Source organism: Anopheles moucheti, chromosome 3, assembly GCF_943734755.1.
Source record: "Anopheles moucheti chromosome 3, idAnoMoucSN_F20_07, whole genome shotgun sequence".
NCBI lineage: Eukaryota > Metazoa > Arthropoda > Insecta > Diptera > Culicidae > Anopheles > Anopheles moucheti.
Genome location: NC_069141.1, coordinates 42,171,555 through 42,198,718, shown reverse-complemented (window position 1 = coordinate 42,198,718; position 27,164 = coordinate 42,171,555). Strand labels below are relative to the sequence as shown.

Sequence of the window (27,164 nt, the reverse complement as noted above, 5' to 3'; positions counted from 1 at the left end):
TATCATGTCCCTTTTTGCGTGTTCATTGTGAAATAGTTGTATCGTACAAAACTGTTCGTACTGGTTACAGGGTAAGGGAAAGAGCGCGAAAATGTATATTTCAAGGACGATGCAGGTATAATGGGTACAGAGAATTCCGTCTCCTAATACTACTGCACCGGAAAGTTTGCGTTTTTCTTTTCCAATATAAACATCACATCATTATCGCGTTATAATTGCTCAACAATTCTGTCCCGTATTTGAGTACGGATAGTACGGTTAATGCTTTCGAGTGTGTAAAGTGTTCAGAAACACAGATGTTTTTTTTTTCTTCACTGCAAACATGCAAATGCATGAATGTAGCAATAAACACAAAAAAACCCATTCTTTCAAAGAACGACCCCATTTTGAACGGGTTTGATGATTGATTGATCCACTGACGATCGGGAACGATCTTGGCAGTGCAAAAATAATGCAGCCCAAATACGAAATCCATTTTTGATTTGCCGATTTTTGGTTTGCCTTACAGTTCTTGTAACACTCAAAAAGTTGTTGGAACTTTTCATACCATACAATTAAAAAATAGTCTTGTCCTCTTGTACACAGGCATCGATTCATTCCGTGTACAGCAACATGGCATGTAGAAGTGGTTATTGAATATTTGATATTGTGTGCTGTGTGTGTGTGTGTACATATATAGTTATATGTTAAATATTAGGACCTACATTAATTCCCTACACCACTGTTGGACATCGATACATGTCTAGCATTGTGTTTAGTAATTGACAGTATTTTTCCCTCCCTTCATTTGCGACACACTTATGAATAGTTACGAAAAGAGCTTCACTGCTGTACGTTGCTGTACTTTATCATATGCTGTGTTTTGTTTCGCGAGAGGGCACTCATGTAGTGTTTAATCTCTTAATCAGCTCCAAAAGACACATGCCACACGACGGACGAAATCGTATTTAAATCATCGTCAACACTCCTGGCCTTCACATACTGTAGTGTGCTTCACAGGACGAAGCATACGAAAGAAAAAAGCGCGCGCGATGCAACACTACGAGGGCTACGAAACATTGCACTCATTGTCATCTTCACACACATGCATAAATCTGGCCATGAAAAGCAGACAAAAACTTAATGCTCGAAATATGCTAGCAAACTGTGCATTAATTAATGCTACAAATGTGATCTTACACTAGAAGAGTCTAATTCGCAAGAGTTGCTAGCTGGATGAGCACGTATCGACCATCTACTGGCTATGCGGTGAGCCTATTATTTGGAGAATTAAAAAATGTGCCCTCTCTCATACCTCTACAACAACCGATCTTCCGTGCTACTGCGTGATTAGAATGGATGGCGACGACTTCATTACTATCAGCTGCCACAATAAGCAAATCGAATGAGATGTTTTATACCATATCTCTCACCTCTTTCTGTTTAACCTTCACTAAAACATTGATCAACGGTTTTTTTGTTTTTGTTTGGAAAGAACTACAAAATTCCCTAAATTTCTAAGTTGCTGGGCTGAACAGCTCAAGAATTCTCCGCCGAAGAAGGGAGTGCTTAAAATAGTGACACAATCCAAAGCCGCTGCAACACTCTCCGCATACGTTCGTGCAAGTTACGTTTTGCTGTTCTTCCCAGTGTTTCAAAACTGATTGGCGTCTTACATTCATACTCTTCAATATTACCAGATAATATTGGTTGGATTTTTTGAGTTAAATTACACGTTTTGCTTGCAATCTTCTCTCAATTCATTTCATGTTTTCGGTTGATTATTTTTCTTCGCTTTTCCATTTTTTTTGTTTGCTTGTTCTTTTTTTAATTTTGTTGCCATTGTCTTAAAAAATTGTTCCCAGACGAGAAATTCTAGTCAATAGTGTGTTTTAATATTATTAGGTAAATACATTTTCGTAACAATTCGTTCAGAGTCAATATCAATTCAAATACCCATTTCCGTTAAATGACAGCGTGTAACATGCCTGTTTGATGTTTACTGACCGTTCGTGGTATCGCGCTAGAAATGCATTTAGTTGTGTATAGTTCTCTTTCCTTTTTCGCTTTTACTGGTTCTTTGCTAGTGAGACTAGAGAGAGAGAGAGTGAGATGGAATGTTGAATTCTTCACAATATGCTATAAAATGCTTAAATCGACTTCGGTTAGCTTATCAAACGTTCTGCATTCCGTACGTACGCACGGTCCGACCCGACGACGCGCACGGGTCTCACCATTCACGTCCTGCGCTCAGCACAATGACTTCGCAGCGTTTGTTATGTGAATCGAATATTGAATATTTTTGCAACGTTACGGTTCGAGAATATGTTTGTGTTGATAATTGTATCGTCTCTTGGTGGAAGAATAGAAAACGGAAGTCACATGGATCATTTGAAATGCATCGTGTATAACTTTCTGGGTTTTGCATAATGGTTGAGATTTGGTTTTTTGCGTCATGTTTTACATCCTTCAGCTTTCTGTGTGTTCACTTTATATACACTACCTCTTCTCACAATGCGTGTGTGTGCGTTAAGTCGTTCATTGGCGGGGTAAGTTTTCAATCTTAAAAAGGTGGTTTTCTGTTTGCAAGAGTTCCCTTCAGTTGTTCGGGATTTTGTGGTGATTTTTACTCATGATCATGTTCTGTTTACAACCTTAATCCAAAATTTGAATTTCAACATCATGTACTGAGAATGACGATCGAGACCGGGCTTGGGAAACAAACCGTAAACAAATTACATATATATCTACATTACATGTAAATCAGTACGATACCGATTGTGGCCAATTGTGGAGTGATCATATGGACCATCATCTTCCATCATAGCGTTTGATAGCCACACTTTCCTAACCTTTCGCTCATCCCGATCAACATAAGATTAGGTGTGGTACAGTCCCGTACCACTGCTCTAGGGGGTTACATCTGACCTGTACGAATGTTATTATGCATTACTTTCAAACAACAACAACAATCGATGGTGAATTCGCATTTGTAAACAAAAGCATAACATCTTGTCCGTCATTTTTTCCTTCTCGTTTGCCTTAATTTGTCCGTTACAGTGTTCGGTTTTCCAATTGCTTCTACTACAAGACCTCCTCACTGCTCTACTACACTGCACTGCACTACTTGCATTTTTTTCCCATCAATGATTTTCATTAATTTTTTTGGTTTCTTCTTTTAGTAACAACATGAATGTAAATGTTCAACAAGTGATCCACAAGATATGTATTTTATTTTACCAGCTTATATTTTTCGATTTTTTTTTGGGTTTGTTTCAAAATTTAACAATGCTATTTTACACAGAGTTATTGATTGATTGTATAATGTTAGAATGCAGCATGTATGTCCCCAACGTGACGAGTTCGTTCCGAATGTTCGACTCCTACCATGTTGCGTTCGATTAAAATTGTAAGCGGAACTTCATGAATCCACTGCCGTGTGTGTGTGAGAGAGAGTTTTTGAATGATTTTTGAGATCTGGATGACATTTTGGTTTTCAACACTAAATATGTTAAGCAGTACGTGTGACCGGCTCGCACTTGCCATCGGCGAAGAACGGCCACGAGCACAACGACGTCACGTGTGGTATCAAGCCAAGTGTATCATGCGGATTTTTCTAGATTAATAGTTCACATTACAGGCTATCCCTTAAAAGAAGAACCCCGCTAGTCAAGATTCTGTCAACGAACAATCGGCAAATCGAATTGTATGTGTATACACGCCAGTACGGATCAACGCATCTAATAGTTAAAGATCCGTTCGATTAATTCTAGCCCATACTCCCAACGAACCTCCAGTTGCAGCTCCAGAGCTCCAAGTGATCTCCTGTTATGTTGACCCACCCTAACACCTTCCACCTCAATGTTTTTCACGGATTATGGAATTTTATTTTAAAACGTTACTAGAGTAAATATAATTGACCATCGGAATTACATTGTTGATTTATTTCAGTGTTTTGCATTCCATTTGCGTTTGCTCCCTCGCGTTTCTGGCACATCAGCGACACGCCAGATTCCCTAAATTATTACACGGCTAATCGCCATCGTCCTCCCTTCCCTTCGTGACTGGTGTTGTTTTCTGGTAGAATTTTAATATCTTCAAAATGTGTTTTTAACTATACGCCTATAAGAGTCACCTGATAAAAGCAACGCGAGAAACATACCGTTTTTTTTATTTTGGTTTTTACTCATCAAGAAATGATGTGCGCGATGATTCGGTGTTGGTGTTGTGAGTTTCGTTTGATTTCTTCCATTAAGTGTAGGTATGTGTAGTGTGTGTTTTGATTTGCAGCCCGGTGCAATGCTGAGGGCGTCGTTGCAGATATCCGTCTTGTGTTTGGTGGAATTACGTTGCTGATAATGCAGCTGGCAACACTGTTTCGTTACGTTCATTCTATCTATTGCATCCAATAGATGAGACCCAACTCCACATTGTTTGATCGCAAAGCAATAAACGCTGCAGCATGCAGTATAAACTTATTCAAATCATCATACGAGAGCAGACAGGGCGAGTGTGAATGAGTGTGATTCTTCGACTTTAGTGCGTCGCGGCGGTCGGTTGGCTGTGTCGCGCAGCATTGGCACCAAGATATGGCCAAAAATAGAAAATATTCCATCCCATGTGGGAAAGTACATCGCGATGCTAGACTGTTTTTTTTTTCTTATTTTGTGTGTGCATTCTCTCCCTTTCATACGCAACAGGGTTTATGTATTTCTCGTCGCGTCTCTCGACATTCATCTCAGTCCACGCTTAAATCGCGGTATGCGACCTCCTGCAAAGTAAGTCAGGAAGTAGAGCTGCGATTAAAACTTCAGCGAAAGCGAAATTAGATTTCCAAATTCTGCCCTCGCTCAGACATTGCACTACAAGGCGAAGAGTACAAGGCGAAGGCATAGTGTAGTCGTAACTTCCACAGGAATTAATATTCTTCACATTCAGAACGATACTTCCCGTGTATCATAAAGTCGATTTGTTGCCGTCAGTCCCAAACACGGTACGCGTTCTTTACCTCCAGTCATTCGCCTACTGCTATGCTATAAAACTCATCTTCATTTCTTTCGTCACGATCACGCTCAAAATGGAGGTTCGAGCGAAAGCGGACACAACAAACCACCGGACGGGAGGGGGCGTAGGACAGCGAGAACAACCCTCGGAGGAATGTATTCCATCAAAATTTACACTCGATCATTCTCGCTCCACACAGCACAGCACCCTGGCGGACGATCAAGCCTCCAACCATCGCTTCCCATGCGGCGGCATGAAGTTCTCGAGAGCCGCACCGAGCAGGAAGACCTGCGCTTGCGGCCAAATGGGCTGGTAAAGTCGTTAGCCACATAAAAAGGAAATATGCGAAGAGTCGTTCAGAAAGGAAGGGTGAATCAAATCAACTTGCCTGGAACGAATGTGATGGAAGGTACTGGAAAGGGGATATGGTGATGGTGTTGCTAGAGCTAGCAACATGTAATCCAACCGACTCACACACCACGGCGTGTGGTTGCGTGTGTCTGTGTTTTGGATCGTTCAAAATATGTGGCCGGTGCCGGAGAATGCGTGGAACAGGGAGGGAGAGGATGGTGAGGATAAAACACGCTGCTTCCTTTCATTTCGATTTCACACAGTGCGATGATCTCTGTTATGGATTATTCTGGTTCTGGTCCATTCTGCCTCCCAGTTCGTAGTTTGATCGCATCGTACGCAGAACCGCATGGTTAGTGCGTACCAAAGAGATAAAGAAAGAGAAAGAGAGAGAGAGGAAAAGAGCAAAAGAGAGAAGTTCACGGTGATCTTAGAAGCCGCGATCACTCACTCTCCTACACTGGTTCGCCACTAGCGATGGGAAAATAATTCCAAACGTGTACTCTTAAACGGACTTCCCTTGTCCCTCGCCTCGCCTTTGGGTATCGTACACCCCCTCCCCTCCTCCCCTCCCCTTCCACCAAACACCCCAGTTCCTGACCATCCAAACTGTGATCACTCTTCCGCATCGGATGAGTCGAATAGGGGTGGGGAAAAATAAAAAAAAATCACCAAGAATCACCAAACCGTCCTCATCCCGTCCGCCGAACAAGCGAACCAGAATGAACTTCGCGCACGCGGTGACGCGGATGCGCGAGAGAAAAGGGTGCATAGTGTGGTCTCTATGTACATGGGTACGCGGTCCCCAGACTTGATGCAGGTCAGCGACACGCGCGCGTACCAATCGAAGGTGAATGATTCCATCTAGCCAGATGGGTGTGTGTGTATGTGTATTTATGCAATTAAGAAGGTGCGCGTTGAATGTTGTGGCCACAGCAACACTGGATGATTCTGTTCTGGTGGGGGGTATATTACTCAAACAGTAAAAAATAAATCCAACGCATTACAGCGACAGACTACCGGCAGACGGGGTTGACAAGAAATTGAAATCTTGCCTCCAACTGTCCCCGGTAGCAGGTTCGTCACAAAAGCGCAACCCATGCGACCCAGGGCCAATTCCGGTCAGTCGCATTTCGATGAGATGCGCGTATATGGCAAGGTGACAACAAACGAAACCGGGTGACCATGATGATGATGATGATGATGGCGGTACGCGGTTCGTGGATCATGAACGCTGGCTGGAGCTACCACACGCACACCGTTTATGGGCGACAGCGTGTTTTTTCCCGTGAACATGCGGCCGCAGTCACTCGCACACGCTGTGAATAGAGCAACCGCGTGGTACGGCTACTGCCGCCCTAAGCACACGCATACAGTGCGACACAGGCCTGTGGCAGATGTAGAGAGAGAGAGAGAGGCAAGAAAAAAAAAAACCACCCGTACACACAAAAGCGCGCGAAAAAACCGCGCGAAGCGGAAATATCGTGCTGCGGTGCAAGGGTGAGCACGCGCGCGTGTGCAAAATGCGCGCGCAACGAACGTACGAATGTAAACCGAGGTAGTTCAAGTTCACGTAACGCACTGTGTTGACACAGTTAACGTTTGTTTTCTTTCCTAATCGGGCGGAGATTGTCCGATCGACGGTCAAACTCACATGCTTTCGCAAAACTCTAAATATCGTGCAATTTCAGCTTGAATTCGGGTTAAATTCAGCTAAAATTCGATAAGAATGTCGCTTATGCTTGGATATAACATTCGGGGCGAGCTTCTTGTAGCGACCGGAAACGATCACGAACGCACACACGCACGCACAATAAACTTTATTAACATGTTTCATGTTTAAAAACCGGTTTACTTGGATCTTCCACAAGTTCTTTTCCCAACGTTGTTGCTCCAAACCTGAAACGGATCACCAGCTGATCGGTCTCGAGATTTTTTTGTTGTTTGCTTTTTCTCTATCAATGAAAACTGGCAGGAACGGGTTTGGCCAACATATTTATGCTAACAGTATGCTAGCAGTTTCATATGTGCACTATTGATTTCATTCATATTTTGCATCCTTTTTGGGGGTTAAAACACTTTGAAAATTTTAAGTTTGAAACCCGCAAAAACACAAAGCCGTAAATCAGTACGTGACCAGTTAAATTGTTTCGTTAAAAAACGTACATGATCGTACATGATCACGCAAAAGAACTGCCCAGCATAGCTAGCATATAAGTTGCTAAAGAGGTTAAATGTGGAAAAAGTACTCTCTCTTTCTCTTTCTCTCTATCTTTCTCTTTCTCTGACACACACACCCTCCCAAAGTTCTCGTACGAGACGAAACACAAACTCTAGCATGAAATACGCTTTGGTTTATTTATTTGTTATTGCTTTTCCTTTAAATTGATATGCCAAATGCAAGCACGCAACAGCAGTTCCAAGTGCAACTTCATACGACAGAGCTTAAGGCGCCCCCGCGATCCATGGCGCATAAGGCGCTGGAGGTGGCGCTGGAGTACTGCGAGACGGGGAGGTGTGTCTCGTGTGCAAATAATAATCCAAATGGACGACAGTCATTCGTACCCAGGCGATTTGCTGTTTGGCAACTCGTGTACGTAATATGTACTGTTTTTTTTTTTCAAGGCATCGTCCATACAAAAAGAATGGCCTCAACACGGAAAGGAAAAAAAAACAGATTCGCCGCCTGTTACATGCCTTGGTAACAGATTTCGGTTTCATCAACAAACTGGTAAAACCGTGCATTCGGGAGAGGTAATGGTGGCGACACACAAGGAGTCTAACGTTACCCGTTAGCGATCATGAAAAGCCCTGGCCATGGGTGGCGAACGCATACTGTTCGAACGGACGCGAAAAGAATGGACCGGGCGGAAAAGGCTAAGAAGGCCAACCGGGTGCGCGACACAACGCCCTTTTGCTGATGCGGAAATTTTGCACCTATATCGCACACTGCAAAAACTGTTGGTTGGTGCTGGTGGGCGCGAATCGCGACTTAAACGCCCTGTCGTAGGAAATGTAGGACGCCCGAAGACGTCATTCGGAATAAATAAAAAAAAACAAACAAATAAATACACTACAATTTGAATCAATTTTTCCCAACAACTCACTAAAGCTGAGCCTCAGACACATTCGGATGCTGTTTCGAATTATGCCGATATTTAATCCCTCAACGATCTCCCAATCATTTCCAAGGAGAGTGTGTCCATTTTCCAAAATCCAAAGAGAAAAAACGACCATCTCAACGGTAAAACACCAAGTTAAGGTAGAACACACAAAGGTAGAATATATTGAAAATTCAAAGTAAACAAACGTATAATCAACGAGGGAACCCGAATGCGAAGAAAGCAATCGGGAAGAAAGTGAAATGTGGTCAACAGCAGCAGTGTGCGAGCATTACGTGAAGAAAGGGAACATCGAAAAGGAGAGAGAAAGAACAAACCCCTCAAACAGAATAGTCCATCCCCTTACTTGGGGGATGGATGGATGATGATGAGCTGACCGTGGGTGTTGGGTTATGATATGCCGGGGAGTGGTGGTAAAACGAAATGTAGTTTAACTTGTTGCAGATACCGCTGCTCCCCTCGCACGTTTGGCCCCAATACCTCTTCTCAATCCTCCTCAGCTGCGCTGACGATGATGATGAGGCGGAAAGGAGTTTTGCGTTCTGCTTCCAACATCAACGAGTCCCACAGAGTGCGGCGCGGCTCGCAGCGAAAGAAAGCGAAAAAAGTTATCGAAGAGAAACACACAAGAACACACTTGAAGCGCGTTCGTCGTGTGAGGATTGATAAGTGAAGCACAATGTTAACCCCCGCACAGAGATTCTAACTCTGTCAAATGCCACTGCGCCTGGGAGATATAGCATCGGAACAAGCGTCTCACCACTACACACATGCGATTTGTTTATTTTGTGTCAGAATAGCAAACAATTCAAAACGACAGTGGCATTCAATGAATTCCAGCCCTCGTTCAACATCAACTGTGTGTACTAGAAACTTATCGTTCCACGCATAGAGTACCAAGCGACGAACCACGACTATCGCAGGGTGGTGGTGGTGCTGTGGCAGGAAACTCCCCCCCCCCCCCCCAATACTGCCGTCTACTTCTTCCACTCCTTCTTCACCCGAAAAAAAAACCACGGAAATCAGGAGAAAGGCGAGACGAGAAAATTTGAGAAAGAGGAAAGTGATATCATGACACATATATCGAAGAAATGTCTGTGCTTTCTTTCGTCTGGAACTGGGTCTCTTCTCTCGCTTATGCTGCCCAACACGGCGGCTCATGCAATTCGCAATTACATAATGTTACGAGAGCAAGTCTGGGGCCATGGCCTGACAGCCTGCCTGCGTGTGTCTGCCGCTAAAACTCGGCTAGATGAAACCGAAAGCTCGCGCACACACGCATGTCTGCCCGGTGGTGTGTCCCCCGCCCCCAACGAAGATGCCGGGGAGGCGAAAAAGTGCACTTAAATAATCGCATGTTGGAAGGATGCAGTGCTGCATGTGCTCATATTTCATGGTGCGGCATGAAGCTAACGAAACGTACCGTTATGAGGTGGCGAGCATTTCTGATTTATTCCAAATAAGCACATTAACTCAACCTCAGAGAATGTGTGCGATGTTTGGTGTACGATCGTGTATGTTTCTTAGCGTTCTTGTTAGAATATGATAGATTGTTTGCCTGCCTGACTGCCTGCCTGCCTGTCTGCTATCTTACATTACATCCGTCCACTGTCGAGAGTTTGTAATGTTTGTGGTTTTAACTGGTGGAATGTGCCTTACCCTTAGTAGCACTTAGTCAAGTAGTTAAATTCCCTAAATAAGTTATCAGAGCTATCATTTTATTTGCTTTTTTTCCCTCCCTCCCTCCCAATCTGTGTCCGGAGTTGATCGATTTAACCCCCCAATCAAACGTATATATCTGTGGGGTGAGGCGAAAAAAAGGGGCCAAAGACACAATCGCTGTATCATCCAAGGCTCTGTGTTGCGGGCGAATCGTGTATTCAAGCGTCTGTTGCGATTGCATTCAATAGAATATTCTACATGGTCATTTATACAACAGTTTAACACCGATAACGCAACGTGTGTGTATGTGTGTGAGTGTGTGTATGTGTGTGTCTATATTCATCACCCCCTTGTTACAATTATCCTCAACACACGACGATTTTGTGTAAAACAATATAAATTGCTGTATAACCAATAAAAATTATCATACAAACATTTCTGATTCCCCGTTCTTGGCTGTTTCCCTCACATGCCCCATTACATGCCTGGTTTTTGTTAAATATTGTTCACAATTCTACGCTTTGCACCTTCCTTGCACCGAGCGTTAAACTACTGATGTACAAAAGAACGTATGTTTCCACATTTGCGAGTTTCCTTCTTTTTTTCTTCTGTTTGTTATTGTTATCTGTGTGTGTATTTGTGTGTGGTTTTTCTTTCTTTGTTTGGTTTTTTTTTTGGAAAATCTGGTTTTGGCTTTTATATGCAATAGACAGAGATGCGGAGAGGTTTCTAGTTCTGCGCACAAAGTTTACCTCTTCCTACAATGTTTTCGTGACATGTTGTTTTTTTTTTTGAAATCTTGAATACAAAAATATATGTACGTTGTATATATATCATATAATGTTATATATGTTGTTTGCTTCTTTAGTATAATGTTGGTTTCTTCTTCACATTCCCACAGCGTTTACATTCACAATCCCGCCAAATGGCTGCCGCCTTAGGAACAGTTATAGTTGTGCCATGAGTACTAACCCCAAATGTGCTTGTTTCGGTCGCAACTTCGTACAACTCCTCACGCCTGCCGTCCAATAAAACCAGACAGAGTTTTGCTAAACTAAAAACACCTCATCCCAAAAACGATCCTTTCAACGATCATTGGCTTGTATTGTTTGCACATGTATAATCGATTTTTGTTTATATCTGTTCAGCCTTTTACGCAAACAAATGAAATTAAAAAAAAAACATGGGAAAAACATTCCTTACTACATCTGTTTTCGATAGGTTATATACGGTCTCTATACTGCATTTTTTTTTAATAATGTGATTGTTTCGTGTGCTTATCTCATCTCATTACGGCTTACCAACGATTTGTCTCACTACCGACTACTGAACAAACATGTTACAGGATTGGGGCATTGAAACGATGGTTCGTTTCCAATCCGCTTGGGCTTATTGCATCCACAAACATGGGTATATAGGTGCGATAGCTGCAACAAAATATGCTAAACGTACATGACGGTCCAGGGCTAGATCCCATGTATCAAGCGTATAACATTACTTTTCTTGTGGCGGCTGGATGGAGACGTTTCACAAAATCAAACCTTGAGAGCATGTTGTCCTAATGCCACTACTGTATACCGTTGCACGTTCGAATGAAACGCGTCTTTTAACGCTTTTCTTCGCTTCGCTCTATCATTGGCATTTTCCACGGTATAATTGGTTGAACATTGTCTTTTTTGTGATTTTTCATTCGATGTACCCGACCGGAAGATACAGTGGAACGGAAAAAAAATTAATGATTAATACTGCAGTAGTCCGTTTTGCAAAAAGGACACTGGAAAAGGAAAAGGACCCTGTGAAATTCAGTAGAAATAAAACCAAAACATATTGTGCCGGGGTTTTCGCCTCTTTTGTGCTTTCTTTCTAGTATGAAAAATTATAGTACTGGAGAAAGACAACTGGGCAGGTGGTGGTTACGTTAATTTAACATCCAAACAGCATCTTAAGAATTATTCGAAAGAAACCTAACTACAACAACAATTTGACTTCCAAACCGACCCCCCGACGACGATTCGGTTCGCGAATGAATATGTTCTATGTTCTCACTGGTTGAAGACGCAGGGCTAAACTGTGTGCTCCCCTAAATGCAATTTTTAACAGGAAAGTCTTTGGTTACAAACATCCTTCATGTTCGCCCCCCCCCCGTATCAGCAACTTCCGTAACAGTTATTCATTCGGCAAAAAAAACAAGTGCAACATTAATGTGATCGGAAAGATGATTTATGGGTAGAGAGAGAGTGATCGCCAGCAGCTATATGTATGAAGTTGGAAACGTTTCGATGCACAATACGCATTTTAACGGGAAGAACTAAGCAATCGTCTGATGGATGTATGTGTGATGATGATGACGATGATGATGATGATACTAACAACGAGGCGCAAGCTTTCAAATGTCGACAATGTGCGATTTTATTTGGTGACATGGTAGTGATGGGCATGAGATGATGATGATTACTGCATGCTCACAAAGATGAAGAGAATGGTTATGATATAATGATAATGACAACTACTACCTACAAAACCATATTGGCGATATTCATATGGATGGCGATAAGACTAGATTGGTTAATGTTTTACATTCTCAAAACAAACGATTCCCTCCGTTCGTCAGTCGGTGTGCGACTGTTTTCACTCTATTAGTCTTTCAACCCCTCTTTGCGCGCACTGTTTTTTTCCAGACGAGTAAAATAGTAAACACTGGAAAATATTCCTACTAAATGCGTTATCAAACAAACAGCCCACTAATTGGTCTTACTTGTTGTCTTCTAATGTAGTTTCAACTGCGTTTTTTTGTTTTTTGTTTCGTCTGCTACATTAATGACTTATATTCGTTTCTTCCTCACTTTTCTACAAGGTGTCATCAGTTTACTTTGGGTTTTTTAACAGTAACTCTACCCCTCTCTCACATGCAAGTGTCGTGGGTTTTCTATTTTTTTTTTGCCGTAAAAAGACGAACAAACCTTGCTTTTAGTTCAGCCGCCGGCTTACACAACACATGCCCGGTTCATAATATTCATTATCAATAATAAGTACAATTATAATAGCAATAGGAATAATAATAATAATAATAATAATAATATCCGTAATACCGTTCATCCAAAAAACGAGAAAATTGTTATGATTGTGATTATGTTTAGTTTGTGGTTTCTTCCTCTCCTCTGTTTCTTCATTAACTTTCACGAGTAACTACTAGAATAGTAATAGTTACATATATTTGGCATGTTTAGCATTCTAACGTACAGTTTTTCTTCTGTTGCTGTCATATACCCACGTTCATGATCGTCAATGTTGGTCACACTGGTGTGCACTGCCGACCCTTCTGTGCCTTCTGGCAGACCTACGTTATCAGACTGTAGAATGTGTGCTTTTTTCTTCTCTCTTCTCTTGTTCAATATTTTATGTTGTTGTTCCCCGACGAAGGACGTAAAATGTTTTCGAAAGTTTCTGTTGTTTGTTTTTTTTTTTTTAGTATTATGCGCTGTTTCATACACGAGTTTAAGTTATGCTGAAATACTGCATTTATGTGGCGCTTTTTTCCTTTAATGTGGCTTACTGCAAAGTAACTGACATTGCTCGTTTGCTTAAAACTATGATCGTTTCAAATCGTTCACCGTAACCTTCCAGCCATGGCAATACACACTTTCCCTCTAGTTAGACACCTTACAACGACTTCGTGAACTGTGTGATAGCAGCACGATCAATACTCTTATCATTCCGCGCTCCCTGCCAACACGCCCGGCACACCAAGAAACATATTCGTAATAATTCCCTTATCTTTGCCCCTTGCCCTAACACACAACGCAATTGGGAACCATGTGCGTGTTTTGCGTAAATTCGATTGCATGTGTTGTGTTTTGTGTGCGCATTGAAATCGTTCTTGGTGGCAAATACGGATTTCCTGCATGCTACTTCCGACTGTGTAACTGTGTTTCTTTTGCTTTTCACTCTGCGTACGCTCCCTGTACTGTACTGTTACCCTTTAACGCGATCTCTATCTGCGACATTCATTCGATTCCCAAGGTTGGCAAAGATGAATACACACACACATACCCAGTTCAACGATGCAATTCGTTCGACTGTGTGTGGTTAGGGGGTTCTGTTTTTCTATGTTAGTTTTAGTGTATATGCTTCCAAAATATTACATCTTGGAACAGCTTTTCATACATCCGCCTCATCCAGCAGACATTTATCATTTCCCGTACAACAAGTAGTGCTGTTTATCCCACCCAAAAATAAGTAAGTTCTCATAACTCGTACAATTCTAATTGCTAAATTCTTCAAACATACAAAGAATGACAGTCTTTTAGTAGAGTATTTGCATCCCTTGGTTTTTCTTTTTTTCATTTCTTTTAATGTCTTAGGTAAACTATCGTTTGCTGCGTAAAATTATGTTATAGAACATACTGGCGCGAAAGCATTTGCCCCTATATTGTATAGTACGATCATGTCTCTAGGAGATAATAAGAGAATTCAATCTAAACGTTCAGCAAAAATAGCATAATAGAACAAATTAGTGTTTTTGTTGTTGTTGTTGTTTTTGTATTTTATAAACATGGACAAGAGCAAGCACAGCGCAGTACAATTATGGTATGAATAAATACGACCACAAAGAATATAGTAATACTATTTAATTTAGCTCCCGGCAATTCACTCACTGGCATTATCGCTACGAAAACCGACGACAACAATCCACGTGTTGCAGACTTATCCGGTTTTGTGGTGTTTCGATTGCGATGACATCTTCACAAACACATTTGCTGGTTTCTAGTGTCATCTTTTCCTTATGCTTACACTGGGCGAGTAGTAGTAGTGCATTATGGTTTTATGGCAAATAAAGTAATGTTACATTGCTCGTACCCCATTCTTAGGACTTATTACCAACTACCACTAATAAGCATGCATGTAGCTAATATAAACATAGAGAAAGCTTGTAGCAGCAAAAAGCAGTTAATAAAACATTGTATGATGTTACAATAGTGCAGTCGTTGGTAAGTTATCGATCTTCATGTGACACGGTGTTTTGCATCAAAAAATTAAATAATAATGAAAATTACATCTGTTCAGCATCGAAGCCCAGATGTGTTTTTGAGGATGAGTTAGTCAATTAGTACGTTAGTTTGTTTGTTAGATGCAAAAAGCAATGTTAGTAGCATTGTTGTACGCACTAGAATAAATAAGGTAAATAAATAAAACAAAACGAAAGATGAAATTTGACTAAACAACACTTTTATTTACTTTTTAAATTATCTTTATAAATCATCAAAAAGATATGCTTAAAAAAATAATAATAATCATTATAACTTCCTAACAGTAGCTTTTCGCTTTTCGGTCTATGTGTAATGAAGAACGTCATTGCGAGATGCGAGTCGGGCACGAAAACAGCGAAACAAGTTCGAAAGAATCGCGCATTAGTGTTTACCTTTCTGGTGTACGCTTTTTTGTTGTGTGTGTGTGTGGGTATATATAAAAACTCTAGTCCTTGTTCCCTTTCATTATCAGCAGTTTCAGTCGATTGCACCTGAATCGTGCACGAAGAGCATAGTTCTAGGAGCACTATTAGTATGCACGTACGGCACGAACGGATCCCTTCGGCTGGGTGGAAGTTTTTGATCGCCTGCACGTAATAAAACATTGTTTCAGCTGATGTTCATTAAATATTTATCTGGCAAGCGTGATCTATTGCTTGTTTGCAATCCATATATGTTGCACATAATCGAGCCTGGGATATATTCCACTGCATGTCAATATTTACTTCTCGATCTTTCCACATTTAATTAAGCAAACTCATCAAACACAAAAACTTAAGCATTATAATTTAACAACACAAAGATCAACATAACCAACAAACTTCGGTAATATAACTAATACTAGAGCTTAAAAAACCGGGCAAATAGCTTCGATGACGCACATCGAAACATCCCGTTTTAAATGCAGTAAGTAGACGTCTGGTTCGCTAAAAAATAATACAATTGAAATGCTAATGTAAACTAGGAAAAATACTCTACGGCTCTACGGCAGAGACAAATTACAAAAAAAAACACATTTAGCTCACACCTGAGCGGACATGACTTAAATGTAATAATAATAATAATAATAAAACACGGAAATGGATATGGAACATCTTACGCTAAACAACTAGATGTGTAATGTGTATAAAAATACTGAACTCTTACGTTAAGCACACGAAAATGGGTTTTTTAAAAATAATGTAACAAACGATCATCGACAAGCGTATGTGGTCCTATTCTTTGTCCTAATACACAAACAAAATACAACAGAAAATTGATTACACGAAAATTCTTGAAACGCAAGATAAAACATATCTTAATACTGCACTGTATATGAGGAGCGGTCGAGCTTTCCACACAAAAAAAAACGATTCGAATGTTGCCATATTTGGCTTAGTCCATCTTCGCCACCGCCTTTTCTATGACCGACCTTATGTCTTGGGGTACTATTGTTTACTATTTTTTTAAACAGAGCTGTTCAATGTTGATAGGATTCTGTCATAAAACTACTGATTAGAGTTGTTCGTTGCAAACCCGCCAAAAACAGGCAAACAGGTAATACAATTTCCGTGCTTGATTGATTGTGGCTTACAACGACCCCAGCATAATAACAACACTGCATCTGTACTCAGTCTACGCGTACGCGTACTTTGTGCAATTGGCAATGAACGTAAATAAACACTTTTTTTTTCTTTATAAAACTGCATCATGCGTGAATGGGTCACAAATTACAGAGAGCACACAAATTATTTGAAACAAAAAGAAAAATGCATTCCGATGGGACCAGATACAATAAAAAAAGAGAGCTATGAAGAGCAAACGTTTTATAAATAATAGACTTAGAATGGGATAAAACAATGCAACACATAGAGCTAATAGTATGAACAACTACAAACAAATAGGAATATGCACAGTTTTGGGCGGCGCAATTCTTTGATCACTGTCTATAGTGTAGAGTCAGGTTTCATACCAACGGAAGGATTCTGACGATCAGGTGATCCGATTGTTGGTAAAGAACGTATTGCATTCTATTAGTGTACTCGTTCGTGGCAATCAGGAAAAGATAACCAAGAAACCGCTATAAGTGAAGGCTCCGTGCCGTCTGAATCTTCTTGCCAGCGTTTCGTTGATTGCTTATTTGAAAGGAAACACTGATGTAACAATTTATCTAAATATTTCATTTTAAATATACCTACTAACGTTGAGTTAAGAATTTTATGTTGATCCACCGTTTTCAGCTAGTTTACCGTGTTTTTTTTTTAGTTTTCTTTTTTTCTAGTATATTTAAGCAACCAATTTGTTTAGTTGTGATTCATTCCGGGAAGAGACTTTGATGAGCAAATGACGTACAGTGACGGTACTTTTCGAACAAATTTTCATGCTGCGTTTTTTTTTGTTTTCAATACCTGATTGATGTTATCCGATAGTAAACTGGCAGGAATAGCAATAATTGGAGCTCAAAGTTATATCGAAATGGAACAAAAAACTCAAAAAACCGAGCTACATACAACAAAAATGTTAAAAAACGCACCGAGCGGTGCCGATGTTAAATAGCATAAACAGTAATGCATGACTGAACAGTACGCCCGGTTTGGGCTAAAATCTCAACTGAACTGTGGCCCACCCATACGACGGGAGGGGATGATAATACAATACTTAAGTCATAGAAAAGCCTATTTGGGGCCTCAGACCCGAACCGACAAAGCTTGCTGAACCACTCAGAATATGAGAATTGTACAAGGTGGTAGAAACCACCGCCTCGTTGGAATAATAATTTCTAGAAGCAAATTTTGGTAATTTGTTGTCTTTGTTTAAGTAGTTTTGCTCAGGAAAATCGAGAGAGCATCTTTACTCCGGACTGTTTTGCCGGACAGAAACAAATCATACTCATTTTTCTATTTCGATCCGCTTAAAGATTACGCTGAGTTTAAGAATTATCGTCAGTGTTTAATTGTGTCGATCCAATCCGTTGACTCTTGAATGGTTTCGTTTTAATACGCTTTGTGACAAAAACACATTTCATTTGCACTATTCCTTAAACATGTATCCTCTCAGCACCATTGAGAGCTAGTCCCTCCTCAAGTCGGAAGTGCCCGCCTGATCAACGACGACGCGGAAGTTTGTCCAATTCTTTCGAGCAGTGATTATTTTGTTTACGAATGTTACAGATAAAAGAACACGTATACGGAACACGTAAAATTAAAGACTAACCATTATAATATTAAGCAAGGACTAAAACATTTCAACAATAGTTTTCTACGCAAAGCGATTCAGTCAAATTTATAGTAGCTTAGTTGCGACTCCCTTCTCGTGGAACTGCAATCAAAGTTGCCCCTAGTGCAAATTTGATCCAGTCAGTCTCACATTTCGATATCTCGGTTTTTCAGGCGAATAAGTTCGCCACGTTTTCACTGTTAAAAAGAATGCCAGAACCCCACGACGTGTGCAGAGTTTTTTTTCGTTCTAACTTAGTTATGTCGTTGCAAAAGGTAACCAGCAACCTGTTTACCTTACGCAAAACTTTACAAGTATCGTTCAAATATTTTTTTCTTGTTTTGTTTGTCGCACAGTTAACATAATACAGTTATGCAATAATAATTAACATAAAAATAGTTACAAAGAAAAAAACAAACAAAAACTTAGATTTACAGCGCAATTAAAAAAAACACATTATCTACTACACTTGAACCTGGGTGGGATCTTATCAACAGGTCAAACAAACATCTTACTTGACGGATACTACGTACAATCGCAACCGGCATCATTTGTTGATCGTATCTGCAGCTCCGGCGCACATGCTGCCTGCAGATCCTCAGTGCGAGTGCACCTTAAGGATCGTGGACACGAAGAACGGACGCTGTGTCTCGCCGGCATCTTGTAGGTTAATTCGCTGTTTCTGCTCAACCGTATGCACCCTGCGTGTGGGGGTATGTGTATGCGTGTCTGTACGTGTTCGTGTGCTATTGTTTCGTAGTATAGTAGCAGCACAGCTGGCACACTAGTTTTGTGCTAAATTCGATATGTCAACAACAATCTTGCAAATTTTAGGAAGCGCATGATGACCAGTATTACCTCGTCTCTTGCTATCTGCCATCTTGGTACATCTTCCCCAATTATGATCGTTCATCATGTAATTGCGCCCACATCCGTCAACTAACTTTTTTCTACATTTGACAAAGATTCTTAAGTTTAACGATACTAACACAATCTTTTCGTTTGCAGTTGACTGTTTTTTTTTTGTTTGGAGATCTGAAATTTAACCAAAACGAGAATTGAGAAACATTTATTAATTATTGCGTCTTTCATGGTAGATATCGAAACCTTCTTTTGGCGGCATTTGCTTTCAACGTTGACGCGAATGGGATATTAATATATGAGCTAGCTAACATACAACTTTGTATCTCCTTATCTTGTATGAAAAAAACAAAAGATCAAGAACTTGCAAAATCGACTAATTCTCTGATAAAATAATTCAAACATTCAAAACTAGCTCTACTTATTTACATCCATTTTTAAGTTTTCTAGCTTGCAAAGCGCTAACGCATCAATTTTATAAAGCTTGCCCTATTATACATCATTCATGCTTACCTGTTTGATTCAGTACAAGTCTGATTGTTCGATGCATATCCTTCTGAGCATAGTGTTGAACTCGATAGCTTCAAAATACACAAGCACGCGCACGCCTTCTCACATACATTCATACGTACATATATATAAACTAGCATATATATACTCATATACATGTATGCAAATGTTAGCCAGTTTCTTTGACACCACATGCTTATCGCTGTTAAACGTTACACAATTGCCGTTTGATCTGCTTTCTCGTCCCGTCTGTCCCGCTACGCAGACGATATTGGGCGCGTTTCTTTTGACGGACACCTTAAACCTTGCACTATTATCTTGTTGTTGTTGTTTATGTTTTACACTAGTATGTAAAAACATGACCATTTCTCGCTTGTGGCACCCAGCACAGTTTCAGTAGTTAACGCACTATCACAAAACATGTCGTGGGATGTTCAATTCAAACATCATTCCGCTGGTACAGTAAGAGGACAGCGCGCTACAGATGATCTCCGACCAGGACACAGCAGCGCCAGAGTGGTGTCGGTAGAAGAGTTTATGGGTGTGTGTGTGTGTTTGCTTGTTAAATATCAAACTTGTCTTACGGCTAGTACAAAACAACACATACAGCGACATACAGTTACATTCATCTTGTGTTTCACCACCCTTGACGCGCGTGTTTGCCAGAAAAAATGCCTCCGGAATTCTGCAGCACGCTATTTCTTGCGGAGGCCGTCGTGGAAGATGTTTGCGTTGAGTTTACGGGCGCGAGTGCATTTACAGTCCAATCGGAGGTACCTGCACATACCGGTAGATGTACAGCCGATAGTCCTTGCTCGCTAGCACCACGCTACCGTCGTCCATAAGGGCCACATCGAAACACTGCGCGTGCTTCACCTTACTCTCCATGGCCGATACCAACTGCCCATCCTGGGTGAAGATGGTCAGGTTGAAGTTGTTGTGATTGTCCGCGATAAGGATTTCGCCGCTGGCATTAATGCCCACGCCGATCGGGTAGTTGGTAACGCCCTCGCCACCGATCTGTCGCAGGAACTGGCCCTCGTAGTTGAACACCTTGACGCAGTGCGCTCGATTGTCGCTGATGAAGATCTCCTGCTTGTCGTTGACAACGACCCCGTTCGGGAACTCGAGATGCTTGCTGCAGCCGAATTTCTGCAGCACGTTACCAGACTGGTCGAAGATGATGACACGCATCACCTTGCACTCGACGACCACGATGCGGCCCTTACTGTCCACAGTGACACCGCGCGGATGCTGCAGAATGTTGGCACCAAACTTGCGCACAAACTGACCGTACTGGTTGTAGATTTGTATTTGGTGCGTTGGCGAACGCTCGGTTACGATGATGTCGCCCGAATTACGCACTACGGCAACCCGATTCGGGTACAGCAACTGGCCATCCCGCTTGCCGCACTCACCGAACTGGAACTTGAAGCGTCCCTCCTTATCGAAGATCTGTATCCGATGATTGTTCGTATCCGCGACGATGATGTCGTTCTGTGCGTTCACTGCCACTCCACTCGGTTCCGTGAACTGGCCCTCCATTACGCCGAATTCACCGAACTTACAGTGGTAGATCATCTTCTGGCGCTTAATTTGACTCTTCGGTGGGAACATTGAACTTGACATCAGCTTCGCCGTCAGGTCGATCATGGCTGTGGAAGGATCTCCCTGTCCGCCAGCACCGGAGCTACCGTTACCACCGCCTCCGCCTCCACCGCCACCACCTCCGCCTCCACCGATGGGGTTCAGTGGGATCGTGTATTGGTCAGCGAGGTTGTTGAACAGATCCGCCGTACCACCGTTGCTCCACTTCTCGTACGCATTACCAATAGGCTGACCGATCGATGGCTCACCGACGAATGGACCAAGACTGTTGGCGCTGTTGAACCGTTTCGTGATCAGGTTCGCGGTGTCGAAGGCCGTCGATAAACCGTTAACCATGCTGGCACCGCTCAGTGGAGATGTGGACAATCCACCATTGACACCGTGTCCACCGCCATTCACCAACGAACTGCCGAACGAGCGCTGCTGATGCTGTTGCTGATGTTGCTGATGCTGCTGATGGCGCTGGTGCGAGTGGTGATCGAGCAGATGGGGTCCTCCCCCACCGTTGCCACCGTTCATGATACTGTCACCACCCCTGATGTGATGATGGGACATCAAGTTCAAACTGCCTGTGCTACTGTTTGATGGGCTGACGCTGCGATTACCACCGGTGCCTCCAAGGAGACCGTTGCCACCTCCATTGGTGGTGGACGTTGGACGCGCTATGGGTGGTTGCTTTGTCGTGACAACGCTCAAATCCACATTCGAGCGGATATAACCGTAGGTGTTGCGGACCCCAATCTGTATCGCTTGGTAGTTAGACACAAATTCCAGCTCGTACGATGCCTGCAGATCGTGTGTGATGGCCGGGAAGAGCATCAGCTTGTTCTCCATAAACTTGCGCAGCATGATCGTTTCCGATGGGCCGGCACATTTTGTCAGCCGTTCGACGAACTCGCAACTCTGCAACATCTTGTCGACGTGATCCTGACTACGGTTCAGCAGCTCCGACTGGGAGACCGTTTTCGCGTTGTAAAAGTTCTCCAGTTCCTTCTGCAGTTCGGCTTTACGCTCGTCTACCATCGAGCGATAGAACTGGTGCGTGTCCTCAATCTCGTTCTGGGCCTTGTGATACTGTACCTGGATGCGCTGGTTGATGTGTTCCACGTTCTTGATCAGCGAGCGCAAATCCTGAGCTTTGGCGCGAACTTCCGACACGGTGTGCAGCAAACTTTCGATCTGTTTCGGCGTAGTGTCACTGTTGTGCTCGCATTCGTGCAAACCGTTCGGGTGGTCCAACATACAGTCCTTGCACACCGGTACGCTGCATGTGCGACAGAAGAACTTGAGCAGTTCGCTCGTATGGCGCTTGCAGAAATAGTTCGGTTTGTTGTTTCCACCGAGCAGCCCACCTCCTCCGAGGCCGGTACCAACATTGCCATTGCTTAGCAAACTGCCCAGACCTCCACCACCGAGCCCATTCGAGAGCAGCAGATCTGATCCCAAACCGGTGGATTGCTGCATAACGCCCGAAAGCTGACTGTTGACCTGATTCAGCAGACTGTTCCCATTGACACCGTTGCTGCTGCTGCTGGTGCTGCTGCTGCTACTACTGCTGGTGCTGCTGTTACTGCTGCTGTTGCCGTTTCCATTGCCGATGTTACTGCCACTGCCAGGCGCACCGGTACCGTTCGATGTCGGCGGTGTGATCACGTTATTCATGATTGATTTCACCAGACTGCTGGCATCGTCCTTGATGGTCAGATTGAGCGAGCTGAGTCGCGGATGGGTCGATTCAAAGCTTCCAACCTGTAGCATTTTCGTGGCACCGGCCGATCCACCGCCCAGGAGGCTGCTGGTTAGCGGGCTGGGCAATTCAAAGCACCCTCCCAGCAATCCGCCCAGCGTCGGTGTGGCTGGAGCAGTCGTAGTGACCGTGTTGGCCGTTGCCATGGTTCCATTCGCGAGGGATCCAATCGAACCGAACGTGTTCCCGCCCCCACCAACACTACCCGCACCGGTAATGCGGTACACCGAGTGACCGTCGAAGCAGTGCATAAACTGGTGTGCAGTGACGCAGTTGGCGCACAGGAAGTTATCGCAGTCCATGCATTTGGCCACCGCATCCGATTGCTTGCTTTTGCAGCCGGTGCAGCGCGGAAACAGCGACTCGGACGAGCCGTTGTTCGATTGGGCGGACTCGAGGCTGGACGAGGTCGCAAAGTCGTCACAGATTGCGGAATCGCTGGCCGGTGGAGAGGATCCCGTCGTACCCGAGCCACCGCTCAGCGTTGTTAGCGGCGAGTCGGACAAATAATCCGCCGGTTCGCCAAACGAACCGATTGAATTCGATGCACCCGGTAGAGAGTCTAAGGATGGTGTGGGTGATGTGGCCATATTGCAACAACCATTAGATCTTCACACTTACTGGATTCGTTAACTAGTTTACACGTGCCGGGAATTTTCTTGTGCGCTAGTTTTCTGTCACTGTTCACTGACAACAATTTTATTATATTGCCTCACCGAATCGCCTTGCTGGAGTGGACTTGTGTATCTTCTTCCTGGCGTTTACACACCCATCGTCAAAATGCCGGTCGAAATTGTGCGTCGTACCGATTCACTCTATCAAATTTTATCAGCCTTTCTGCACTTCAGATTCAACTTTGCACGCGAAGCTCCCAACATACACACTCAGGACACGCAATATATTTTACACATACACACGCACGACGCAGCAAGGATAATTCAAGCCAACAATTCGAGACTTCCTGCGGCTCTTGCGAAAATTGTTCCTTGCGAATCGACAACCAACATAGAGCACCCACACACACACACAGCACTTACATTCACGCACGTGTAACACACAAGCGCATCAGTACACGCGTCCAAAAATCATCCAGTACCATATATCACCTTGACAACGATCGAGGGTTGTTTTTTTCTTGGGCTTTTTAGGTTTGGGAGCTTTTTGGGAAGTACGTGATTCCCCCGGTCTGGATGTTGAGATTCGATGCGTAATTGAGATGGTGCGTAATGATTCCTGCTGCTTTCGCTGCGAATCTCACTTTCTTGCCACGGGAGGGATGTTTCAATTATTTCGTCACGTTAACTTTTTGTTGGTTTTGCTTAATGCGTTGCACACATACACATACACACACTTGGTCAGCAATGAAGCATTACTTTTGTCGCACTTTATCACAATATAACTTTGCACGTTCTTTTACCACTGCTTAGCTTGACACATTCACACAAGCATGTTGCATTAAGTCATAGCTGTTTGTTTTGTTTGTCGTTTATTTCTAATCAATACTCTAAAACAAAATGAAAGTTAGCACACGTGAATATTTAATTGTTTCGTTTTGTTGACAACGGCTGCAAATAGTTTCGTTAGTACACTCCAATGGGCCCATTGGGTACGAGATGATTGAGAAACAAATCAACAGTTTTTCAAATTGGTACGAAATTCATAAAAAAATACACACAAAAAATATAAAAGAGATACTGCATTGAAAAAGGAGCGCGAATTTAATTTTACGCCACAAAGTCCATCACGAATAAAATTCACAAAACGGACACTAATAAACAGTTTTCATATTAAAAGTTCAGGGCACGTTAACCAATACACTTTTACATATCCCTTATAATGCACTAGACAACTGAGCTGGTGAATCACTAGTATCTCTAGTATCTTATCGCATCTTTAGTAAAGATACTTTCTTAAATTTATATTCCACCATGCAATTAATAGGTCTAGACGCATATTATAAACAACGTTCAATCAATTTCTGAACATCTCTTAACTGTACGAATACTTTTCTGTTATCAAACACAAAACATTCTATGAGCGGTATGATCATATCCATTTATACACACAAGAAAACTGCGTCTTGCACTGCAAATCATGGGGCGGAAATTTATATCGGCACCAAATCTCTCCAGCTGTCTCGCTCTCACCCTAGGTCTGGCCGCTTTTCCAGCAACAAATGCTACAAAACCGAGCGGCTGCGCTTCAAATTTCCCACTCTGTTTCGCTTCCTGTTGCGCTCTTTTTCAAGGATATTTCAGAGTACGCGGACGATGCGGCAAACTCAGGCACTGCCAAACGAAAGCAGTGTGTGTCTCTTTGTTTTACCTCACCCAAAAGCGCACCGTATTATGATGGAGAAGAGTGGCGCGTTGCCGAACAGACAGAAGAAGATTGAAAAATGGTGCTCGAAACATATGGCTTGACCGTAGGCATTGCGGTGAAGATATAAAGGTCTAACAGGTCACTGAAACAAATTGATACCGGGCCAGACAGTGCTCAAAGGTGCTGTAAATCCAGATTCTGTCCTGGCACTCTTTATCAAACGCAAATATTCGCCTAATATCCGGGAGTGTGACGTGTGGTGGTGTTCCAACAGCGAAACTGTTCTCATTGCGGTCTTTTGCACTAGCACGCCTTTTTTTCATTTGGAATAAATGATAAAGTTCACGACGGCCACTGATCCGAGAAACTGCGTTCGCCCAGAGAAACTAATACTTGCGTACGTTATCACACATGCACCTGTGTCCTTCCACATTGTTCTTCAACTCATACACTTCGTCCTTCGTCCACAGACACAACTAATTCTGCACAACTACTGCTTTTGCAGCACACGCCTGAGACCCGGAATGATAACGTCTTCATCATCGGCCAAGTTTAGCATAATTTATCCCACACGGAAAACGATTTCGACGGATAAGCGAACGGCACATTCAAAACGGCGATACCAATGAAGTCCAGCAAAGCAAAAACTATTTGCAAGAAACATGCCCAGTAGGCGCTTCCTAGCTGGGCCTGTTTCCTTGAACCGCACACGCACGCAGCGAAAACTCACTCTTGCTCTTAGCTCGACGGGCTCTCAAAACTGAGTGACGGTGTTGAAAAGTGGACAACCGTTTGGAACCGAAGTTTCCGAGAAACGCGCTCAAACCATCGGACGGTTTCAGCTCTTCACCAACACAACCGAACATATATGTGCGTACGCGCTCTCGCCGTCGCTCTCCCAGACGGCTGAATGCTCGGTTACACTTTCGTTCAACGTCCCAGCAGCAACATGCATGCTTTTAAAACATCAAACAAAAGTGTCATGAAACATATGAAACTGTTACGATATGCAATGCGTGCAAAAAGATGTATCTCTTTCGTTGTAACGAATTATTTTTCCAACCAAAATTACCAAAAATTTCGCCTGCACAAAGCTGTGTAAATGATGCTTAAGCGCGATTCTGTACGCATATTTCATGAACACTAGTACGCCCGAGCACACACACACACGCGCGCGCACGTACATCAACACTACCAAACGCCATAGCCGCTTCATTGCGTTTATACGTCCGGTTTGGCATCAACCGAGCGCGTTTCCAGCATGATTTTGGAATGCAAGTTTTGTTAACTTTTCATTTTATGTTTAATGCAAACGTCAGGGAGGATATATCCTGTGCAATGGTTGTCGATTACCACCTTTTTACACCGTACGCAGAAAACATCTACAGGACAAACAAATTTCCTCTACGCGTGTTTTTCTTGTTCCACTGCTTTTTCTTCTCCTTCCATACGTCCAACAACGTCGTCCACGCGCATCCCAAGCCGGCATCCCTTCGAACAACGCGATGCAGGCAGCTGTGTTTGTTAGCGCCATCGTTCGTGCGTTCGTTCCGTGGGCATGCGTAGTAGACGCTGTTGGTGTTGGTGTTGAATTTGTTTGTTTATAGCCCCGTACGGTGTTTACTGAGCAAGACCGTTTTGGGGTGTGTGAGTGTGTGTGCGTATACGTTTGCGTCACCAACACCAGTGTATACGCGCTAGGGTTCAAAAACATTTCCAGCAGACGCAGTTAAACAAAGAATTTCCGAAATAAAATACTTCTGGCTCGTCTGGTCT

General features: G+C 42.8%; 2 protein-coding genes across 2 annotated transcripts in view; both read right to left on the bottom strand.

Annotated features, from left to right (window-relative positions):
- Positions 1-27,164, bottom strand: part of LOC128303690 (protein disks lost) — an 80,395-nt gene that overhangs the window by 24,754 nt on the left and 28,477 nt on the right. The gene's annotated exons all lie outside the window — the stretch shown is intronic.
- Positions 19,240-26,142, bottom strand: LOC128303691 (brain tumor protein). Its single transcript, XM_053040735.1, has 3 exons — positions 26,119-26,142; positions 19,715-24,570; positions 19,240-19,375 (listed from the first exon to the last, which is right to left on the bottom strand). Exon 2 carries the CDS (start codon positions 23,654-23,656, stop codon positions 20,468-20,470), a length of 3,189 nt encoding a protein of 1,062 aa, XP_052896695.1. The 5' UTR covers positions 23,657-24,570; positions 26,119-26,142; the 3' UTR covers positions 19,240-19,375; positions 19,715-20,467.